General features: G+C 37.3%; 1 protein-coding gene across 2 annotated transcripts in view; it reads left to right on the forward strand.

Moving 5' to 3' along the window:
• The window catches only part of TRIP11 (thyroid hormone receptor interactor 11), a 63,815-nt gene continuing 40,836 nt past the window's right edge, over nt 1-22,979 (forward strand). The window contains exons 1-8 of one of the 2 annotated variants that reach the window (XM_059373501.1): nt 1-539; nt 4,440-4,501; nt 8,956-9,066; nt 12,192-12,470; nt 14,242-14,310; nt 16,868-17,033; nt 19,116-19,481; nt 22,511-22,551. In XM_059373501.1, coding sequence (XP_059229484.1) covers nt 404-539; nt 4,440-4,501; nt 8,956-9,066; nt 12,192-12,470; nt 14,242-14,310; nt 16,868-17,033; nt 19,116-19,481; nt 22,511-22,551 — 1,230 coding nt within the window. In that variant the 5' untranslated portion in view covers nt 1-403. The remainder of the gene's footprint in view (nt 540-4,439; nt 4,502-8,955; nt 9,067-12,191; nt 12,471-14,241; nt 14,311-16,867; nt 17,034-19,115; nt 19,482-22,510; nt 22,552-22,979) is intronic. The other variant, XM_059373503.1, reaches the window with a different exon arrangement.

The following is a 22,979-nucleotide window of genomic DNA, read 5'->3' on the forward strand; positions in this document are numbered from 1 at the left end:
TTGCCGCGTTCAGAGTGGGTGTCATGGCGGCCGGCGTCGAGTTGGCAGGAGTTGCCCTCGGAACTGGGGAAAGTCCCTAAAGCAGAAGAAGAAGTGGCCTATCCCGGACGTGGGGAAGTCTTGGGAATGAGCAGAGGCTTCTCGGGGTTGACAGTGGCACCGGAGGCGGGCCCCCGGTAACGTGCCAGGTCAGGCCTCTGCGTTTCTAGGCAGAGTCCGGCGGTTGATGGGAGCCCCCCGAAGCCGGCGTTGCCTAGGAACCCTTCATTGTGTTATCGAATCTGGAGTGTTTTGATTTGGACTGGTTCGGTGAAGGCGGAGGCTCGAAGACATTTGGCGGGATCGTCCGACGACGCCGGACGCTTCTCTCGGAGCGGACCAGGTCGTTCTCTAAACCGCAGCGATGTCCTGGCTTGGGGGCCTCGGCTCCGGCTTGGGCCAGTCTCTGGGTCAAGTCGGAGGCAGCCTGGCTTCCCTCACTGGCCAGATTTCAAACTTTACGAAGGATATGCTGATGGAGAGTACGGAGGAAGTGGAAGGTAACAGCTGGAGCGGTGGGAGGGAGGGCTTTCATGGGACCCCGGGAGCGCCGGTTTGGTTCCCCTTTCCATCCGTCGCGAGTGCCACTCCTCCTTTTTTTCTTTCCACTTCTGTTGCCTCTTCTCAGCAGATTTTCTCTGGTGAAAGACACTGGAGTCCGGGGAAGAGTTCTGCCTCTTCTCCCACTGAATACTGTGGGAATCTCAGAGCAGAGTGAAACTGGTTCTACATCGAATGGTTTATTTTTGTTTGGTTCTTCCACGCCCACCGCTTACTTTGCCTTTACCTTGGGGGCGGATCTGATTTTGATCCTTTTCCTTTATACTGACACAGTTAAAAAGTATCCGTGCATGGCACATAGTCACCTTTTCCCTTCAGAGTTTTGTAACAATTGAAGCAACTCATTAAAATACTTAGTGAATCTTAAGCCCTTTCTGACTTGATATATTGTTAAACATGGCTCTAAGTTTTTCCTATTAGTTACCTTGTATTTTTGCTTATTCTGGTGACACAACGTTCCAGCTGAAATGTATTTTTGTGCCTAATTGCCCATTCTACCCATTATTTCGACAATAAAACAAGGAAGATATACTGCCTGTTCTTAGTAACTTTCACTCATTTTTGAAGTCCTTGTTTTGTTTTACTAATGAGTAGTGACCCAGAGTTACATAGTAATCGGTATTTAGGTTAATATTTTGATTTCTTGATATTTCTTTCCACAAGTAATACTTAGATCTAAAGAGTACTTTGTGTTTGTTTGTTTATTTATTTATTTATTAAAGAGTACTTTAATTCCAATGGAAGTCTGCCTCCACAGAGATGATGGGCTGGTCTTTTGGATGAGAGCACCTCCTTGGATAATTTTCTTATAAGTTAATTAGCATTATGGTTTAATTTTTTTTAATCCTCATATAATTGAAACTTCCCGTTTATTGGGTTGAAGTAGAGAAAGATAGTTTGAGAAGTATATTTAGAATGTTTGTCTTTTAGAAAGCAGAAGCATTGGAGAGCTGCTGAAGCCCATTTTACTGCTTGGGGTATACCTTGGGTGGGAGTTGCATCAGGTGGGACATGTTGGGGGTAAGAGTGAAAGGGATTCTCCCTCTTTGTGTTCGGTAAAGGGTCGTGTGACCTTGAAATTTAGAAAGGAGACGAGCTGGATGACATGGAAATGACTGGTCTCTCCTTGTATCCTAGTTAGGGGAAAACAGTTGGCTATTCCTAGAAAATATGCATCCCCCCACCCCCACCAACCTGACTGTCCCATAGGTTTAAGGTGGAATGCATTTGTTCTTCCTTCCAAATCTACTCCTATATTCTCATTCTTAATGGTTTCATCATCTGCCCAATCTCCTAAACTAGAAATCTTTGTCACCTTTGTGTTGCCTCTATCTTTTCCATTTCATTTCCAGTTGGTCACCAAACCTTGTTCATCGACTATGCCAGATTTGTTTCTTATATTTGTCCCTTCCTTTTTTACCCCTGTGTTCTTTGATTCACACCTCCCTTCTCTCTCCCATGCACTTTCTCCTTCCCACCCTGTCACACATTTCTCTGGACTCCACTCCCATTTTCTCGGTGTTGCCAATTTTCTAAAACATAGGTGCTGTAGAATCTTTTAGCTCTGTTCCTTTCAGAACATTCATTGGATGAAATCCAATCCTCTTAGTTTTGGAAGACAAGAAACCTATCCTATCTGAGATCAACCTCCCTTTTCTAATCTTAACCTCTAATTCCCTCCCCTTCTCTTCAAATTGCCATACAGATGCATGTTCACACACATAGGTGCTTGCACCCAGAGGTTTTGCCACATGGAACTTTGTGAAGTACCTATGCAACTCCAAGCCTCTGCGTGGAAAGCCCTTCCTTTTCTACTTCCTCCTCTGTCCTCCTTTGCTTGGAAAACAGTTTTTTCCTGTATGACCTTGCTCATGTGCCAGGTACTTGGTGAAACCATACTCATTCCATGGCAGGCTGAGTCTATTGCATGTGATCTTGAGGATCTCTGTGAGAGCACTTAACCATGTGGAGTTATAATTTACTTCTGTTCTTGATGCCCAAGGTGGGGACTGTGTATGTGTGTGTGTGTGTGTGTGTGTGTGTGTGTATAAATATATATAAATAATCCTTATATCCCCAGTATTTGGCACCTTCCATGATACATAGTAGATGCTCAGTAAAAAAATATTGCTGAGTATTAAAAATCTGCAATGCTTTTATTTTTTATAAAAATGCTTAGTAAAAGCATAATGTTTTTATTATTTCCCTTTCTATTAAAATAGGACTTGTTTAACACCTAATTTATTGATTTTGCAAATCATTTAAAGGGTCAGAGTACAGTTCATTTATTCATTTAACAACTATTTATTGGACATCTACCCTGTGCCAGCAGTGCACAAGATAACAGTTCCAACATAGCTCTGTTGGTACAGCTTGAAAGATTATCTGTATTTGCAATAGCAGAAAGTTGCTCTTGTACCAGAAACTGTACTGATTTATTCAGAGTTAGGAACTTGGGCTTTTCAATTAGACGTGGGTTGAAATCCCACTTCCATGCATTATAGATTGTGGGTCTTTGGCAAATTCTTAAATACTTAGCCTCTATAAAGCAGAATTTCCTTATCAAATAGAGGTAGTCATACCTATCGCGGGGTTGGGAGGATTAAATGAAATCATGAGGGTAAAATGCTTGGCAGATGGTAAGCATTAATAAAGAGTACCTGTTGTTTTTGTTTTCCCTCAGCAAGAAAGAATTTTTGGGTCTGCATAACATCCCCCTTTATCCTAAGAAGACCAGGTTTTTGTTTGTTTGTTTGTTTTGGAGGGAGGTAAGAGAGGAGGTCTGCGTAAGTCTATTTTTATTTCTCTTTAAAACAATTTCTGCTTCTAACAATAACCCTCCTAAACAGACTGGATTATAATTTGTTCTCTTCTGAGTAGCAATTAGACATTCCTGTCAGAGTTTTAAGCAAGATGTATGAGCAACCACAGAAGCAACTGCACCTGGTGATTTGCAAAACAAGAAGAGTGGGTTTGCCACTATTCTTTATTGGATGTCACTTGTATTTTCTTTTGATTTAAACTGTAAATCAGAGAAGTTCTTTCTTTTTTTTTCCCCCAACAGAGAAGTTATTTCTTGAGTATTAAAGTGCTGTGACTAATGAAAAATACTGGCACCTAGAAAAAAATCTTAACTGATGAAGATGTTCTGGTAGCATCAGCAGTGCCATTTTGATGGAGCTGACCTCTGATTCTGTGTTTTTTTTTTTAATTTTTAATTATGATTTTTTAAGTAAACTCTGCACCCAGCGTCGGGCTTGAACTCCTGACCCTGAGATCAAGAGTCTCACGCTGCACCAGCTAAGCCAGCCAGGTGCCCTGTCTCCGACTCTCCATTTAAATGAAAATGTACAAAAGCAGACTGAGCTCATCCCCATTTTAAATAGATAGTGCCCATGTTACTTGACCTAAGTGTTCTTTTTGTGCATTTTCTTCTTTATTTAGGGGTCATTATTATTTGATAGTATTGGGAGCAGAAGTTAGAAATAAGGCCTCAACCCCAGTTGTTTAAGTTTCATCTAAAATTAAACTAAACCCCCAGAGAGAATTAATTTGTAAAACTCAGTTTTCCATAATAAAATCTTATTGAACACTTCCAAGGGGGAAATGTAGATGTCTTACCTAGGTCCAGAAGATAGGCAAAAAAACCGATTTACATGATAATAAAGCACATATGTGACAGTAGGAAATTGTGATAAAAATCAAGTGGTACTGTCTTCTGAGTTTGTTCTCGATCAGCATACCGTTCTGTTGAAAGCTCAGTGAAATATATACTTTAAAATGCCTGTTTATTCACATGGTGTTTATCATATATTCAGTGTATGCTGTTTCTTTCGTAGCAGAATTACCTAATTCTAGAAGAAAGGAAATTGAAGCCATTCATTCAGTCTTAAGATCAGAGGTAAGGAAAATTAAAGACTGTTATTGAACTTAGATTTTTTTCTTTTTTGAAGGCATGGCAGTTAACTCTTTTTCAGCTCTCTGTCTTTATTACACTGCTTACCACTTTTATCTCTTCTTTGTCCCAGTTCTTTTTAGTGTTATCATCTTTCAGATGAAGAACACATTTACATGTTACTCCACTTTCTTCTTTAATATTCCTATCATCTTTTACATGCTGGAAAATGGCCTGGGGTAGAAGAACTAGTGACAGCATTTTATCTAGGAATTACCATGTTCTGACAGTGTGCACAATTGCAGTAGTACATTTTATTGAAGTATAATGCGAAGAATGCAATTCTATTTAATCTAGATCTTTTTAATTTGCTAACATGAAAAAAGGTGTGTATTTCTAAACAAAGAAGTTTAAAATATAGATCTAATTTTACCATTTTCCACCCATTGTTAGTACCTCATGGTAACTACCTCTGGACATTGTACTTAATGGAGACGAGGCAAACTTGGGAAGGGTTCAAAGGAAAGCCATAAAGAAAATGAAGTGATTTAAAATAGGATCTATTATAAAGTACTAAAGACACTCAACTATTTAGCTTATGGGTAAGAACCGTGAGGGAACACAATATTTCATTAAAAGGGATTTTTAGAGGACTGTGGTAAGCATGTTTTCCTTTTGCTAAGCTCATAAACAGAGAAAATTAAATTTAAAATATTAGAAAATATTTGCTGACAATCAGTTCAGGTCCTTGTCACAAAATATTGTGAAGTAAAATCAGTATTGAATTCTGGCCCAGATTACCAAGGTGGATGTAGAGGGACCTCTCAAGAGGGACCGTCTCGGTATTCTGTCTCAATGCAAGATGGCTATTTGGTGACACTTGAGACGTTAGGTATAATTACCTAATAAGTAGATGCTTCAGTGACAGATGAACTTAATAACTTCTTTCTTTGTACAGCCGAGAAAATTGTTCCTGTAATCCCTAAAGAAATTCTTGAGAAGGCACTGATTAATTAGTTCAGACCCACCCAGAAAAAGTAAATGGCAGAGATGTGTGTAGTGGCATTAATTTAGGTAAATTCTCCAGTGTCCATTTGGGGGAAAAAAGTAAGTAGGGTGAATCTGCTTAGTGACTGACTGCTCTCTGTTGAGCTTGAGAAGGGAGAGAGAATTCTTCTGTCCCTCTGTTGATCTCACTTCTAATCTCATGGGTTTAAGGTAGCATGATTCTAGTGTTTAGAAATATTTTTGGTATCATGCATCCCCAGATGAAAGCCACCTTTCTCATTTGATGCTTATTCACAGTATTTTGAGCTACTCACATGCTAGAAGAAAAGGTACTGTTGGATTCCCCAAGGGCTTTGTTCTCTAAGGTGACTTTGATTCTTGCTGTGTGTTGGCACAGAAGCACTTCATACCCTCACCCTGTACATGACTATGTAATAAGGGAATAAGGTGATTAAAGCCATCAGGAAACTAAAAAATATAAAATCCTATTTAGAAAGTCTTAGATTTTATTTATTTATCTGTTGTAGAGAAAGAAAGAAAACGAGAGTGGAGGAGGGGCAAAGGGAGAAGGAGGGAGAATCGCATACATGCTCCAAGATGTGGAGCTTGATCCCTCAACCTTGACATCATACCTAGCCAGAACCAAGAGTTAGCTGCTTAACCAACTGAGCCACCCAGGCAGAGGGTGTTTAGTATAGACAGAGGGCATTGTGTTTTCCAGAGGAATGTCTGTTTACAGACATAATATTTCAAGTGACTGAATTAGTTAGGTTTCTTCAATTTAACCTCTATGCCAAGAAAAAAAAAATCTCATCCACATTTACCATCTGGATCCAGAGAACTTAAAAATTTTTTTTTATAGTAAATCATTTTGTAAGAAAGTTACAGAAGTAGGAATAAAGTGATAGTGAAAAACTTCTTCAGAAATTTTAGTAAGAACTTATTTATGGCAAGGCCATATTTTTATTCCATATGTTTCTGGTTTTGAAAACATATATACTCAAAATAGACAGTGTCTGAATGCAGTTAACTGCTTTTTAACTCTTATGCATGAACTGAAATGTGTGTTATTTTGTAAATACCGATTCCAGATTTCATTTACATCTCTAGTAGGTTTCAGCTGATCATGACTTCTGGTTCTTGTGTCATTTAAACCAATATCTTTGCAAACTTTGATGGCTCATGGTTTTGTTGAAGAGACGATGACTGTCATCTTTGCTCCATAATTACAGAGCTAATTTATAAATATCAATTAGATTTATAAATACCAATTAGATATATAAATACCAGTTAGAATGATCAGTCCACTGAATTTTTTTCACTTTATGTCATCTTTTTCTTCCCAGGCACCTTTGTATACACACCTGCCTACAACATTTGTCCACTTATGGACTATATCAAGTAAATGTTGGTGTACAAATATATCCATAGTGAAAGAATACTGTCACATAGCCATTTAGTGAAGTGGGATGGTTCAGGTCCTTGTCACAAAATATTGTGAAGTAAAATCTTTTCCTATTGAATGATAGGAAACTTGATAAGTTTCCTTATCTCAGATAGATAACTTGATGAGAACACCATATATCTTTTTTGTTCTTAGAAATATATTGGGGGCACCTGGGTGGCTCATTCTGTTAAGTGTCTGGCTTTGGCTTAGGTCATGATCTCAGGGACCTGGGATCAAGCCCCGAGTCAGAGTCTGGCTCTCTGCTCAGCAGGGAGTCTGCTTCTCCCTCTGTGCTCAAGTGCGGTCTTTCTCTCTCTCAAATAAATAAAAAATCTTGTAAAGAAAATTAGTAAAAAGGAATACATTGTTCACTCATCAGTTTTGAAGTTTGAGAATATTCCTCTAGGATGCTTTTATTTGAAGACTTGGCTGGGATTTTACCTCAACAGCCTGCTCACCACAGCCATCAGACTCTAGAATGCTGTTTTCTGTCTCTTCATATTTGTCTTCTGGGTTGTGTTAATAACTGAAGTGTTTTCCTCTGTCCGTTTTCTTTTCTTTGTGGAAACCAAAGTTCTGAATTTTCAGATGTGTTCAATAAAAGTGAAAGACAACAAAACCAAAAAGACACTACAAAGTGGGTGTCTCTAGCTTTTTCCTTTCTGAAAGGTGTTACAGTACTTTGGGTACTGCAGTCTGAAAACTGGTTATTTCAGTCTTGCATCATTCTTCTGGGTGAGTCTGTCAGTCTTCTGTTTTCTTATTCTATAAGACTTTTTTTTTTTAAGATTTTATTTATTTATTTGACAGAGATCACAAGTAGGCAGAGAGGCAGGCAGAGAGAGAGGAAGGGAAGCAGGCTCCCTGCTGAGCAGAGAGCCCCATGCGGGGCTGGATCCCAGGACCCTGAGATTGCGACCTGAGCTGAAGGCAGAGGCTTTAACCCACTGAGCCACCCAGGCGCCCCTATATAAGACTTTTTTTTAGCCTACTTGAGAATAATTGGTGAATAATGATAAAATATATACTTTTTAGAATGACAAAATAGCAAAATGTTTCAAAGACAGAAGAACAAGGTCATTATAATTTCGTGAAAATTCTGTCAAGCTCACTGGGGCAGGGTAAGCTTCCCCAAATTCTAATAGTCGCTTAAAAGCTTGAACTATGGGGTGCCTGGTTCTCAGGGTCCTGGGATTGAGCCCCACATCGGGCTCTCTGCTCAGTGGGGAGCCTGCTTCCCCCCGCCCCTCTCTGCCTGCCTCTCTGCCTACTTGTGATCTCTGTCAAATAAACAAATTAAAAAAAAATCTTAAAAAAAAAAAAAAGCAAAAAACCCAAGTCAGATAATTAGCTGAATGAGCCACTCAGGTGCCCGAAAATTTAAGTAATTTTTTAAACATATTTTCAAAAATCTTAGAACAAAAGACTATGATATCTTGATTCATTGAGTTAGAATATTTTGTGTACTTCTGACTAGTTTTTGAACTGAGCTCTAGTATGGTTTTCAAATTGGAATTTTCAGAGCCACCTCAGAAGCCTGGCAGGTAGGTAGTATGAAGGTATGATAGGTAATATGAAGCTTTGGCCTCCTACTTATACTTCCATCAAGAAGTCTTTTTTAAAAAGATTTCTTTTAAAAAGTTATGTTTGGGAAGAAAACAAAAGTTGAAATGTGTAATCTAGTTTATTCATTAACCAGACATGGATTGCCTGTTATATGCTAGACCCTGGACACACAGTGATGGGGGAAACATAGATCATTGGACAAGATTTACTGTTTTTTTTTTAACTCTGGTTCAGAATTTTGCATAATCTCTATAAACGTGCTTATTACACTTGTAGCTTTAATTAAAACTATTTCAAAGGTCAGATTCTGAGAACTTCTGTATTTTATACCTTTTTCTGTATAAAGTGGTATGTTTTTCATGATGCCATGCACATAACTGTTACTGACATGTTTTACTTTTAGTCTTCTTGTTGAAAATACTTTTTTCTTTGTTTCTAGAATGAGAGACTCAAAAAACTTTGTACTGATTTAGAAGAGAAGCATGAAGCATCGGAGCTTCAAATAAAGCAGCAATCTACAAGTTATCGAAATCAACTACAACAGAAGGAGGTAAAAGTTATTAAAGTTCATAATTATTTCCTTGTAATGTTTTTAGGAGGGTTTTTAAGAGTTATAAATCAGGCTATCTACAACCATAAAAATATTGAAAGGGGGATGAAGCTAGTGATTCCCAACTCAGTTTGATACCATTATTTTAAGAATTTTAAGCTTTTCTGTTAAATTTGTATTTTATAAGCTAACCTTTATTTCCTACTTTCCAAAAGAGGAAAACCCTTTCAGTAAAGTATCTTCAGGTATCTGTTGCTTGTAATTTCTGATTTAATGAAACCTAATTTTTCCTCTGTTCACTTAAAATTGTGAATCAGTGTGATAATTGTTAATGGCATTTCGTTTTTAAAAATGATTTTGACTACCAGTGTTCATATATATTGAGTTGGCATTTATTTGACTTTCCATGAAAAAAGAATATTAAGTATATTAAGTTGAATTACATCGTTCTATAAATATTTTTTCCCTTTAGTTTATTAGAAATGTTTATTTTTGAATTGGCTTATCTTTTGTTTGCCATGCTGATAATAGATATTATATAATTTAAACAGCATTATAGTGAATTCTTAAAATACAGACGATGTCTCCATGTTTCATTTTGTTGTTGAAATATCTTCAGTGTTTAGTACATAAATGGAATTTAGTTCTTCTATTGAATTGAGCTATTTCTTGTTTTATTAATCATTGGGGTTTTCTTTAGTTTGTTGATTAAATATTCGTTTCTATCATAACTTCATATATGAGGTTTTTTAAAAAGGTTTATTTATTTTTATCACTTTTTGGCCTTTTGTCTAAGATCGAGTGTAAGATTTACTTATTTTAGAGAGAGAGAGAGAGAGAGCGTGTGTGAGGGGGGAGGGGCAGATGGAGAGGAAGAGACAGAATCTCAAGCAGACTCTGCACTGAGCATGGAGCCTGACACCATTCTCAGGCTCATGACACTGAAATCATGACCTGAACCGAAACCAGGAGTCAGATGCTCAATCAGCTGAGCCACTCAGGCATCCCCATATTTGAGGTTTTAAAATTTAGATGCATTGAGTTTTAGTTCTTTCAGTAACATACTGAGATGAAAAGTAAAAGCAAGCTGCATTACAGGTAAACATTTAAAGAAGAGCTTAACTTTCTAATCTGTTGGGAATTGATTTCATAAAATATTATAAAAATAAATTACTACAAAAATAAAATGAGTATAAAAAAGGAAAATTACAAGTTCTAGTTAAAGCTAAAAGCCCACTTTTAAGAAAGATTTAACAGATTATAAAATTGCTCTGTCAAATTGTTTTAAAAGACTATAAGCCTTATTTTTTAAACTTACGTACATATCACAGATTGGTAGTAAACATTCATGCCTTTAGTCCACAGACCACACTTTGATCAGCACCGACTTATAAAAATTACAGTAGTGTAGTAGTTCTCACCCAGGGGTTTATAGCTGAATCATCCATGATACTTTAAATCATGCCCTCCAGGACATTACGATTTTGGTTTACTGTGAAGGGGCCCTGGTATTGGTATTTTTCAGAAACTCCATAGGTGATTCTGATGCTTACATTCTAATTGGAAACACTACTGTGGAAAATCTGTGGTTTTATTTTCTACTTAACTATCGATATTAGAGGGCAAATAAAGCATTTTAGTTTAGAAATGCTTCTTTGTTACTAATTTGCATTTTTTAACTCAATAACTTGATATTAATATCAGTTTTAAAATGAGAACTTTCTTTATATTGAAATTACTCTTGGGGGCACCTGGGTGGCTCAGTTGGTTAAGTGACTGGGTTCAGCTCAGGTCATGATCCTAAAGTACCAGGATTGAGTCCACATCAGGCTCCCTGCCCAGCCGGGAGTCTACTTCTCCCTCTGACCCTCCCCCCTCTCCTGCTCTTTCTCTCTCTCAAATGAATAAAGACAATCTTTAAAAGAAAAAAAGTTACCCTTGAAAATAATTTTGTTTTTCAGAATTTCAGTATTTTTTACTAGAATAAAAGATAATATATGAATATACTTAAGGTCTACAGTTTTCTGCCATCGTTATGATGATCATATTCCAGAGATGCAGTTTACGTCATGTCATTTATGGGCAAATGAATGAAATGTGTATGTTACCCATACATTTTAGAGAAGGGGTTCTGGTACAAGAAACCTGTTATGACACTTGATGTAATTGTATTTGGTTTTTATTTGTCTAATTGCTTGGTTGTACATGTGTAGAAATATTGTTACTGGTCAGCTAACTCCCAGTATCATATTCCCCTTTGTGGCAGGGTGCCTGCTGAGGTAGGTATTTTACAGAAAGCTTATCTCAATTCTCCCTAGCTTACTCACTTTTATATTTTGAATAATCTCTCACTGAGTAATGATATGGTGTTGTGTTAAATCCATATATTTGTAATTTCTTTTGGACAATGAGTTGGTATTGCCAGTCCTTAGTTAAAACTCCACTAAAGGTTTCAGAATTTTTATATTATTCTTTCCCTGAGTAAGTCAAATTTTCACTGGCTCCTTTTTGCCAAGGCTAAAGCCAAGGCCTTTTACATTGTGTGATTTCTTTCTAAGACTCAAAGGCTAATAATAGCTGTTATCTAAGAATGAATTACTAAAGCATTCTTCCAGCTGTTGAACAGACCAGTACAAAGCTACTCCTGATTCATGGTGCATTTTAAGCCTAAATTCCACCATAATCAGTAACATCAGACTACTCCAACAGGTGCTCCAAAGAAACTTGCTAATTAATACACAGACTGCTGCAGCTTTCACTTTCCCATCACTTATGGTTTAATAATACAGATAGAACCCATGAGAATTGTCCATACCACCTGATACACAGAAGATAATAAACCCATGTTCAACTGAGAATTTCGTTGCTCCAGTTAACACACAAGTGAGATATTCTGATCTTTGTACTGTTTGAAACATTATCCCTATTTTAACTGGTAAATCATGTTTGGTTTTTAAATAAAGGTTTTCTGGTCAGGGTGTTATGGAAGACTTGGATGCAGCTGAAGGAGTTACCATCATTGGATAATCTTAAATTATTACAACTTTTAACATTATGGGTCTATAAAGATGTCAGTATGGTTATTTTAAACTACCTTCTCTAAAATACAGATTATAAATGTGTAGGTAGAAATCAGCCATCTTAAAGCAAGACAGATTGCGCTGCAGGATCAGCTGCTGAAGCTGCAGTCTGCTGCTCAGTCCACACAGTCAGGAGCTGGTGGAGGACCGGCAGCCCCTGCGTCCTCTCCATTCGGCTACCGTGTCAGCCAGCATGCTTCGGGTTTCCACGATGACGACATGGACTTTGGTGACATAATTTCATCACAACAAGAAATAAATAGATTGTCAAACCAAGTGTCAAGACTTGAGTCTGAAGTTGGTCATTGGAGGCATATTGCTCAGGTAGGTAAAGTTATCATGAGTCTCTGAAAACTGTTACTGAGGAAAAATAGTGGTTTTATATGTAGAGCTTTTAGTATCAGAAAGAAATCTGGATTTAAAGGAGAAATCATACCAATTAAAATTACCTTTGTGCTTCCCAAGTTGCTAGACATTCCCAATATCCAAAATAAATCTTAGAATGATCAGTTTGTCCATCTTATCTCTAAAAATGTAGTAGTTTTTAAAGTACCGTAGAATTGTAGATTCTCTGTCCAGCCTTTAGAGATGAGGATTTCACAGCCTATTTTAGAGCCTTGAAAATTGCATTCAAACAAGTAAATTCCTCAGGTGATTCTGATACACATTTTAGGAAACATTGCCTAGGATAAGATTTCATAGGGAAGAGGTGCATTTTTGGTATGTATATTTAAGCATATTTTGAATATTTTCTGTATTATAGACCTGTAGTAGGATATAAAGGTGGAAAAGGCATAATTGGGATCCTTCAGGGGACTCAAGTCTTTAGCAAGCCATACTGAAACTTATTTGTATTATATTTTACAAATGTTTCAATAGGTGCTATCCTATATATTGATCTTCATAACCATGTGAAGTATTTATTATCTCTGTTTTACAGATAAGCACAGTAAAAGTTTAATATACTTACTGTTGCCCTAATTAAGTTGTAATTTAAACAGGCATCTTTTGACTTCAAATACCGTTTTTCTGGTGGACTAAGTTCCTTTTTTATCCAGACAGTAGCTTTTGGTTCCTTAACACACTATATATATAGTAAATAAGTTAATAATGATAAATCGACTAAAAAATAAAAAATAAATGGAGAACATTTGGCTTTGAATGTGAAGAGAAGAATCCAAAAGTTCTTTTAATTGTCAGACCAAAGGGTGTTTTGAATTGAGATAGGGATCCTCTGGATAAAATCATTTAAAAAAGATGTTAACTGGGTTTTTACAAGAATTAATGTGGTTGGGTAATTTTTTGGAGGTTTAGAAATTTTAAATTTAGAATTTTAGAAATTTTGATTTAGGAAGCTGCTTGTTTATCATCAAATTTATATTTTGTTAAGCTAAGTAAAGTATTCTCTGGTGTTTTTCTTAACATTGGTTATTTTGTGAAGGTGTCTCCCTACTTAGATATCAAACTCTTAAAAATTATCTTTTGTTTTCTTTTCTTAGGAGGAGAGCATTGGGGGAGGGGCAGGGGAGAGTAAGAATCTCAAGCAGGCTTCATGTTCAAAGGGGAGCCTGATTTGGGGCTCAGTCTCACAATCCTGAGATCATGTGTGACTTGAGACGAAATCAAGAGTCGGATGCTTAATTGACTGAGCCTGGACGCCCTTTGACAATTATCTTTTATTTGTTATGTATTACTCACAATTGGACTGGGTTCTTTAAAAGGTGCTTGGTATTCTTAATCAGGATTTGCCTCGGAAATACTCCTTTAAAAAAATTATATATATATATGTATATACATGTATACATACATACATATATATATATATATATATATATATATATATGTGTGATTTTACTTATTTATTCGAGAGAGAGAGAATAAACAGGGAGAGGGAGAAGTGGACTCCCAGCTGAGCAAGAAGCACGACACAGGGCTCCATCCCAGGACCCTGGGATCATGACCTGACCTAAAGGCAGGTGCTTAACTGACTGAGCCACCTAGGCACTCCTGAAAAATATTTTTTAGCAAAATTATTTTGTAATTTTCTCTTTTATAAGAATGCCAGTACAATTTTCTATTTGTTTTTCTGATCTAGACTTCTAAAGCACAAGGATCAAACAACTCTAATCAAAATGAAATCTGCAAATTGCAAAATATCATTAAGGTAAGGAGGTTGTTGGAACAATGCCTTTTTTTAAAAAAGATTTAATTAATTAATTTATTTGAGTGAGAGCAGGAGAGAGAGAGAAGGAGCGGGGTGGGGGGAAAGGGAGAGGGAGAAGCAGATGCCCTACTGAGCAGAGAGCCCAAATTTGGGGCTTGATTCAGGACCCTGGGATCACGACCTGCATCGAAGCCACCCAGGTGCCCTGCAACAATGGCTATTATACATCTAAAATTTGTTTATTAAAAGTAAAAGTAAAATTTGCTTATTAAAAGTCTGGGATGCCTGGATGGCTTATTCAGTTAAGCGTCTGCCTTCTGCTTGTGTCATGATCTTGGGGTCCTTGGATCCAGTTCTGCGTGGTGCTCCCTGCTTAGCAGGGAGTCTGCTTCTCCCTCTTCCTCTGCCTACTACCCCTTCTGCTTGTGCTCACTCTAATAAATGAATAAAAATCTCTAAAAAAAGTATAAGTCTAAAGAAGGCTCAGTTATAAAGCTAATTATGTAGTTTATGATCATTTGTTTTTACCATTTTGTGTTTTCATCCTTTACGACTGCAAGGTATATAAAACTGTCTCTTCCAAAATCATTTGGTTTTGAACACTTGTTTTTTTTAAGTAGTTTATATTTCATTAGTGTCTACTTGGTATTGCATCTGGTAAAATTGTCTTTTTTTTTTTTTTTTAAGATTTTGTTCATCAGAGAGTCAGTGGGAGGGAGAGAGAGATAATCTGAAGCAGTCACTGCACTGAGCACAGAGCCTGTTGCAGTGTTTGATCCCATGACCCTAAGATCATGACCTGAGCTGAAATCAAGAGTCATATGATTAACCAAATGAGCCACCGAGGCTCCCCAAAATGATCTTTATTAAATATTTCCGAGGTTGCTTAAGTTTCAGGGTTTAGGGTTAAAGGATATTGACAAAATGTTAATACTGTTCATTGTAAATAATTTTCCCATAATGGTGGGATTTTGCTACTTTGTCTCAGTTATTATTTCTTTCTTTTTTTTTTTTTTTTTAAAGATTTTATTTACTTATTTGACAGAGACAGATCACAAGTAGGCAGAGAGGCAGGCAGAGAGAGAGAGAGGAGGAAGCAGGCTCCCTGCCGAGCAGAGAGCCCGATGCGGGACTTGATCCCAGGACCCTGAGATCATGACCTGAGCCGAAGGCAGCGGCTTAACCCACTGAGCCACCCAAGGCGCCCCTCAGTTATTATTTCTTTCAAGAAAAGTGTTAGTTACATACTTTTATCATATGGCAGTGAATTGTTTTTAGTGTATAAATTATTGGTATCTGGATGGCTCAGTCTAAGTGTCTTCCTTCAGCTCAGGTCATGATCCCAGGGTCCTGGATTGAGCCCCATGTTGGGATTCCTATTCAGTGGAGAATCTGCTTCTCCTGCTCTCTTTGCTTCTCCCCCCACACACCCGGCTTGTACTCTCTTGCATGCATGTTCTCTCACTCTTTTAAATAAAATCTTTAAAATTAAAAAAAAAAATTATTGCCAGGTATAGAATTTTTTGGTTTTGGTTTTACTATTATAATAATACTAATATGGGTATGCTCCCAAACTGTAAAGATTTGTGTTTGAATCCTGACTCTCCTGTTTACCATCTGTTATACTTTGAGCAAGTTACTTAATCTTTCCAGGCTTCCATTTTACCATCAGTATAGTAGATTTCATAGTACCTTCCTTGTAGGATCATTTTAAGGTTTAAATATGAAGCTGCTTGCCAAGTGCTGGCACATAAATAAGTGCACAGGATTAAAGAGTAATTTTACTGGTCTTCTCAGGAAATAGAAGCTAATTTATTGATTAGGATTCTTGGTTACAAGCAACAAAACCCGTCTCTGGCAAAGGAAAGCCAAAGAGGTTTTACAGGAAGGACCCAGGGTAGTCTGTTCCCAGGATTAAAAGACAAATTGAGCATTCTGGTCTTGGGCAGGACCGGAATGGGAATAGCATCAGGATCTAGATAGTGGGACACAGTGGACAGACTTTTCTGGGTGCAGCTATCATAATGCTTGTGGTCCTTTCCCCTTTTGAAAGACTAAGCTCAAGATCCAGATTCCTAGGAGAGAGATTGGTGGTCTCAACTTGGGTAGCAAGATATTTTTACTCATCTTCTGTTTCATTTTTTTTTTCTTGCTGGCATTCTGTCATTAAATAGAAAAACTGTTCTTAAGGCCCAAGAAAGAAGGGGGACCTGGGTGGCTCAGTTGGTTAGTGTCTGCCTTTGGCTCAGGTCATGATCTCAGGGTCCTTGGATTGAGCCACATGTCTGGCTCCCTGCTGGGGAGTCAGCTTCTCCCTTTCTGCTCATGCTCACTCTCTCAAATAAATAAAATCTTAAAAAAAAAAAAAAAAAAGACTCAAGAAAGAAAAGGGTAGAATTTTTCGGGAATTGTCCAGATTTGGGGTCTTTATTTAAAGACTTTATAATCTTAGCATGTTCAGAGAATTACTTTTAATATAGGCTTTTGCACAACAATGAAATGGCTTAGGTATATTGTTGACTATAAATGTAGTTTAATTTGCTTTTATTTTTTTAAGGAACTCAAACAGACTCGAAATCAGGAAATTGATGACCATCAACATGAAATGTCAGTTTTGCAGAACGCACATCAGCAGAAATTGACAGAAATAAGTCGTCGTCATCGAGAAGAATTAAGTGACTATGAAGAACGAATTGAAGAACTGGAAAACCTGTTACAACAAGGTTGTTCATTGTTTTTGTATTTTTAAGATTTTATTTATTTATTTGAGAGATCGAGGGAACACGAACAGGGGGAAGGGCAGAAGGAGAAGCTGGCTCCACACTGAGCAGAAAGCCCAACTCAGTGCTGGATCCCTGGAACCTAAGATCATGACCCAAGCCAAAGGCAGCTGCTTGATCAGTTGAGCCACCCAGGCACCCCAAGGTTGTTAGTTTTATTAACTTAATGGATTAGGTAACATAATTAGATGACAAACGTAGTACTGTAAAACCAACACACTGGTGTGAACTTGGACTACATTCTAAAGAATGAATGAATGAGTAGTTCTGTTCATCTGCCTGAAATTTGCAGTGGCATCACTGTTGCAAGATTATGCAGAAATGGAAAGGTCCTTTTGCTTTTTTGGCGAATAGTTACATGGATTTTTTTGCATTGTTTGATGATGATAGTTTGGTAATAAGTAATCAGAAATATTTTTCCTTTCTTTAAAACTCCTATAAATAGGTGTTTAGTGATTGATTCAAATAGTTTTCTTCAACTATTTATTTAAAAATGCTTTATTATGGGGGTGCCTGGCTGGCTCAGGAAGTGGAATGTATAGCTCCTGATCTTGGGGTCATGAGTTTGAGCCCCACATTGAGGGTAGAGATTACCTAAAACATTTTTATTCAAATTTTTATTTTGGTAATTTAACTTTTTGTGTATTTATTTTTACTTTTTATTTTATTTTATTTTTTAAAAAGATTTTATTTGACACAGAGAGAGATCAATAAGTAGGCAGAGAACCAGGCAGAGAGAGAGGGGGAAGCAGGCTCCCCACTGAGCAGAGAGCTCCATTCAGGGCTCGATCCCAGGACCCTGAGACCATGACCCGAATTGAAGGCAGAGGCTTAACCACTGAGCCACCCATAATTTAACTTCTTAAAAGACTTTCTTTTCATAACAAAATTGAGAAGGAAGTACAGAGATTTCCCATATACCCATGCCCTGGTATGGGTACATCATCAGAATGCTACATTTTTTATCAAGATGAATGTGCATTGACAGATCATGATCCCTCAGCATGTGTGTTTTACCTTAGGGTTCACTCTTGGTGTGTACATTCTCTGGGTTGGACAGATATATGACACATTTTCATCATTATAATATACAGAGTTGTTTCAGTGCTCTTAAAATCCTCTGTGCTCTGCCTACTCACTTTCCACCCACCCTCCCCCACAGTCTTTGTATTGTGTCTCTTGTTTTGCCTTTTCCAGAATGTCACATAGTTGGAATCACACAGTATGTAGCCTTTTCAGATTGATTTCTTTCACTTAGTAATTTGCATTTGAGTTTTCTCCATGTTTTTTTCATTGCTTGAAACCTCAATTCTTTTTTTTAAGTTTTTTTTTTTTTTTTTAAGATTTTATGTATTTATTTGACAGACAAAGATCACAAGCAGACAGAGAGGCAGGCAGAGAGAGAGAGAGGAGGAACCAGGCTCCCTGCTGAGCAGAGAGCCTGATGCAGGGCTCGATCCCAGAACCCTGGGATCATGACTTGAGCCGAAGGCAGAGGCTTTAACCCACTGAGCCACCCAGCCGCCCCTACACCTCAATTCTTTTTAATGCTGAATAGTATTCCATTGCCTGGATGTACTGGAGTTTATCCATTCACCCATTGAAGGACATCTCTTCCAAGTCTCGGCAGTTATGAATAAAGCTGCTATAAATATCATTGTTTAGGTTTTTATGTGGATTAGGTTTTTATGTGGTTTAGAGTTTTTAGTTCTTTTGAATAAATACCAGCGAGTGCAATTGCTGATCATATATAATGGTGTGTTTTGTTAGAGACTGCTGAACTGTCTTCCAAAAGTTTTGCATTTTGCCAGGAATGAATGAGAATTTGTACTGCTTCACATGCTCACCAGCATTTGGTGTTGTGAGTGTTCTGAATCTTGGCCCTTTTAATAGGAGTATAATGAAACTCATTGTTGTCTTAACTTTTTAAGTTTTTTCAAGTTAAATCTCCTAGTTGTATATAGAAAGCTACTTATCTCTCAGTAATTGACACTGGCTGTGCTTGATTTTCTGTTTATGTTCTAGGTGGCTCAGGAATTGTAACAACTGATTACTCAAAAATCCATGAAATGCAAAAAACTATACAGGATCTACAAAATGAAAAAGTAGCATCTATTAAAAAAATTGAAGAGCTTGAGGATAAAATTAAAGACATAAATGAAAAATTATTTTCTGCAGAAAATGACAGAGATATTTTGAGGAAGGAACAAGAACGCCTAAATGTTGAAAACAGACAAATAACAGAAGAATGTGAAAGCTTAAAACTGAAATGTAGTAAATTGCAGCCTGATGCTGTGAAGCAAAGTGATACTGTGACAGAAAAAGAAAAAATCCTTCCACAGAGTCCATCAGTGGAAGAGGAAGTGCTCAAACTACAGCAAGCACTGTCTGGTATAAAACATTTGGAAATTATCTGATTGGTGTTTATTGCATACTAGTTTTATGTTTTTAAGATTTTTTTCGTTTGACAGAGAAATTAAAAGTAAGCAGAGAGGCAGGCAGAGAGAGAGGGGGGAAGCAGGCTCCTTTCTGAGCAGAGAGTCCGATGCAGGGCTCGATCCCAGGACCCTGAGACCATGAGCCAAAGGCAGAGACTCAACGCACTGAGCCACCCAGGCGCCCCTGCATCCTAGTTTTTAAAGACAGACTGAGTACTTTATGGAAGTGGAGTATTCAGGCAGATTGGCTCTAGAAGTTGAGTAGAATTGTTTGGTTTTGGATTCAGTGCCATAATTAATGGATCACAAATAGGAATTTTCTACTAAAAAGGCTTTGTTGTTGGCTGGATGTCTCTCAACCTCCCTTTCTCATCCTTTATAAATTACAGGGAACTCATTCATGTCGGAAGCCATGTAGATTTCTGAGAAATATATATGTAGCTATTTACTGGAAAGAGGTATGGGCCTATTTCTGTTAGTCTGCATAGAACCAGATACTTTGTGGAACTCTAAAATTCCAGGCCCTCCAATTAGGGAATGCAATCTTCCTTGTTAAGAATTCTTTATTATTTTTGAAATGATGTCCTCTATCTAAGCAGACATGAGAATGATAAGAGCCATCAGTCCTTCATCGTTTTATTTAGTTACCTGTGTTATGTGTAAGAAAAAGTAAGTTAGTAAATGAAATATGCCAAATACCGGTGTTCATTCATGCCAGGAAAACATAATGGGAGCTCTTTACTGTGAAGATATATTTTATTTTGCACTTTTGTCTTCTCACAATACAAACTCTCACTTTATGAACTGGTTCATGCTCTGCTGGAGGTTTCTAGCCCTTGTGTGCTGTTCTCCACCCCCTCCCCCAATCCCCTTGGCGAGGTCTTTATCGTGAGCTCCTGACCCAGATGGCCAACTCTATAAACTCCAATTAGAGTTAGGTTCGATGTCACCATGTCCTCCTCCTCCTCTTCCTCTCCCTACCTTGGTGATTTACCAGTCTGCCAAAACAGAAAATTTGAAGTCACCACCTAGTGTGTCCTGTACGTTCTGTTTCCTTAGCTTCTCTGATTCAGTGATATTTCAGGATTGTACCCTAGAGGAGCTCTAGAGTTTCTTAGAAGGGCCTCTGTCTTGGGAGCTGCCATGATGGCAAAGAAAAGGTTATTCATTAGGGTTCTAGACTTCTCTCTCATTTGACTTTCGAGTAGCTCTGCTCCTTTCAAAATACATATTGGACGACTCATGGGTTTGTTTGCTTTAAAAACATTTGTTGTCCTAGTCCTTCCTCTTTTTCTCATTTCCATTGCTACTGAGTAACTTCAGCCAGTCATAATTTCTTTTGCCTGGTTATCTATAGATGTTACATTTTGTTTCTTTTCTTTCCTTCTTCTTCTTCTTTTTTTTTTTTTTTTAAAGATTTTATTTATTTATTTGTTAGAGAACATAAGCAGGGGGAGCAGCAGACAGGAGAAGTAGACTCCCTGCTGAGCAAGGAGCCCTGTGCCGGACTCATCTCAGAACCCTGGGATCATGACTTAAGCCAGGGGCAGACCCTTAACCCACTGAGCCTCCCAGGCGTCCTGTCTATAGCCATTTCTTAATGTAGGGAAATAACTGAGTGGTTAAGAATATAACTGAATTGGAATCCAGCTCATCACTAATTAGCTGATCTTGGGCAAGTTAATTAACATCTCTGTGCTTTGGTTTTTCCATCCCTATGGTTAGGATAACACTCCTATCTTCTTCATAGTTGCAGTAGTAGTAATGAGTTACTAGATGCAGAGTTCTCTTTAGAGTAGGGGCTATCCCATTTTAAGTATTATATAAGTATTAGCTGCTGTTATTCTCTGGTTTCCATGATTCCTTTAATTTTTTTTTTTTTCTGTCTGTATCCAGAAAGGTTTTTCAGAAACATGCAACAGGTTTAACCCCTGATCGTAGTACTTTATGGCTCCCTGTGAACGTCAGGATAGTCTTTCACGATCCGGTCCATTTCCCTCTTTAGTTTCACCTCTTCCCATTCATCTAACTTGCTAAGCATTAGCCATACTGAACTTTGTACATAGCTCCTAGAGTCAATGACTTTGTCTATTAGCTCTGTTGTTTTTGCACTTGCTGCTCTGTTTGTGTGGAGGGTGTCTGTTTCTCTCTGCTGAGTCTTAAGTATATTATGATTCATTGTGGATATTGTGTCTGCAGGGAGGTACCTGTGCTACTGCTTTCCTGGCCTGCCTTAGCCCCCATCCCCCCAATCTGGAGTAGGTGTTGGCCCTTTCTGCTCTAGTCGCACCTTGTGCTCCCTGTATCATACTGTGCAGGAGTCATGTGTTTCCTTTCTCTCTGAATTGAAAGCTGCTTGAGAGCAAGCAGGGACTAAATGTTTTCATCTTGTTCTCTAGCAACTAACTGATTTCATAGAAAATGCTTAGTGTTATCTGAAAGAAAGTTGAATGAATTACTTCAGCTGAACTAATGGTATTCTGTCTTTGTGTTCTTCTAGAACCACTTCTATATATGGATCCATCTGTAATACCAGCTTGAATGTTTTTTTTTCTCTTGTTATATCTAAGTCAGTTTAGAGAATTGAGAGGTTATTATATCATTACAAGAATAAAAAATACACATTTTTGTTCCATTTCCCCCCACTCTCAGTCCTTTTACTATTTCTTGCTATGCAAACTAATAGCTCATTTTGAAACATTGTTATTAATGTTTTTATCAAAGCAATAACTTCTGATTCATCCAGAATAGATTATAATTTTTTCTTCTGTTCCATAGGACTGCATTTTAATGGAGTATCTAACTGGCATTTATATTATGATTTCTTTGATATATCAAATAGAAGTATAAAACAAATCGTTTGAGCTTGCTGATTGTGCTTATAAATATATTTTATTTTAATTGAGTTTTATTCCTGAGTTTAATATAGGAGGTAATTATTAAGTTGAAGAGTTTTAATGTCATTCATTATTGTTTTTACAGATGCTGAAAATGAAATTATGAGATTGAGTAATTTAAACCAGGTAAACTAATTTTAAGAGAAAAGCTTTTGGCTTTGATTTATCAAGAAAAAGTATTTTGATTATTATAGTTGCTTATTTTGTGTTTTTTACAAATTCACTTGAACTTATCCTGGGAACTTGCATCTTAGTAATTTTATGTTTGCTGATTAATAACAAACTTCTTGAATCATAACTTGACATAATTTTAAAAGTTACATAATTTAAAATGCAAGTATATCATTTTCAGGATGACATTCTGTTTATAGATAGTGGAAGCGGATTTTCCACCACAGTGAGGAATGCGTTTTAATTTCCCTTAAGGAATTCAGAGAGTTGCTTCTATTGCTAATGATTATAGGCTACTTTGTAAATTTGTTTATTTTTTGAAATATAATAAAATTCTAAGAATATTTATAAAATGAGTGACTGGCTTTGGGCAGTCCAGTGTT

Source organism: Mustela nigripes, chromosome 13, assembly GCF_022355385.1.
Source record: "Mustela nigripes isolate SB6536 chromosome 13, MUSNIG.SB6536, whole genome shotgun sequence".
NCBI lineage: Eukaryota > Metazoa > Chordata > Mammalia > Carnivora > Mustelidae > Mustela > Mustela nigripes.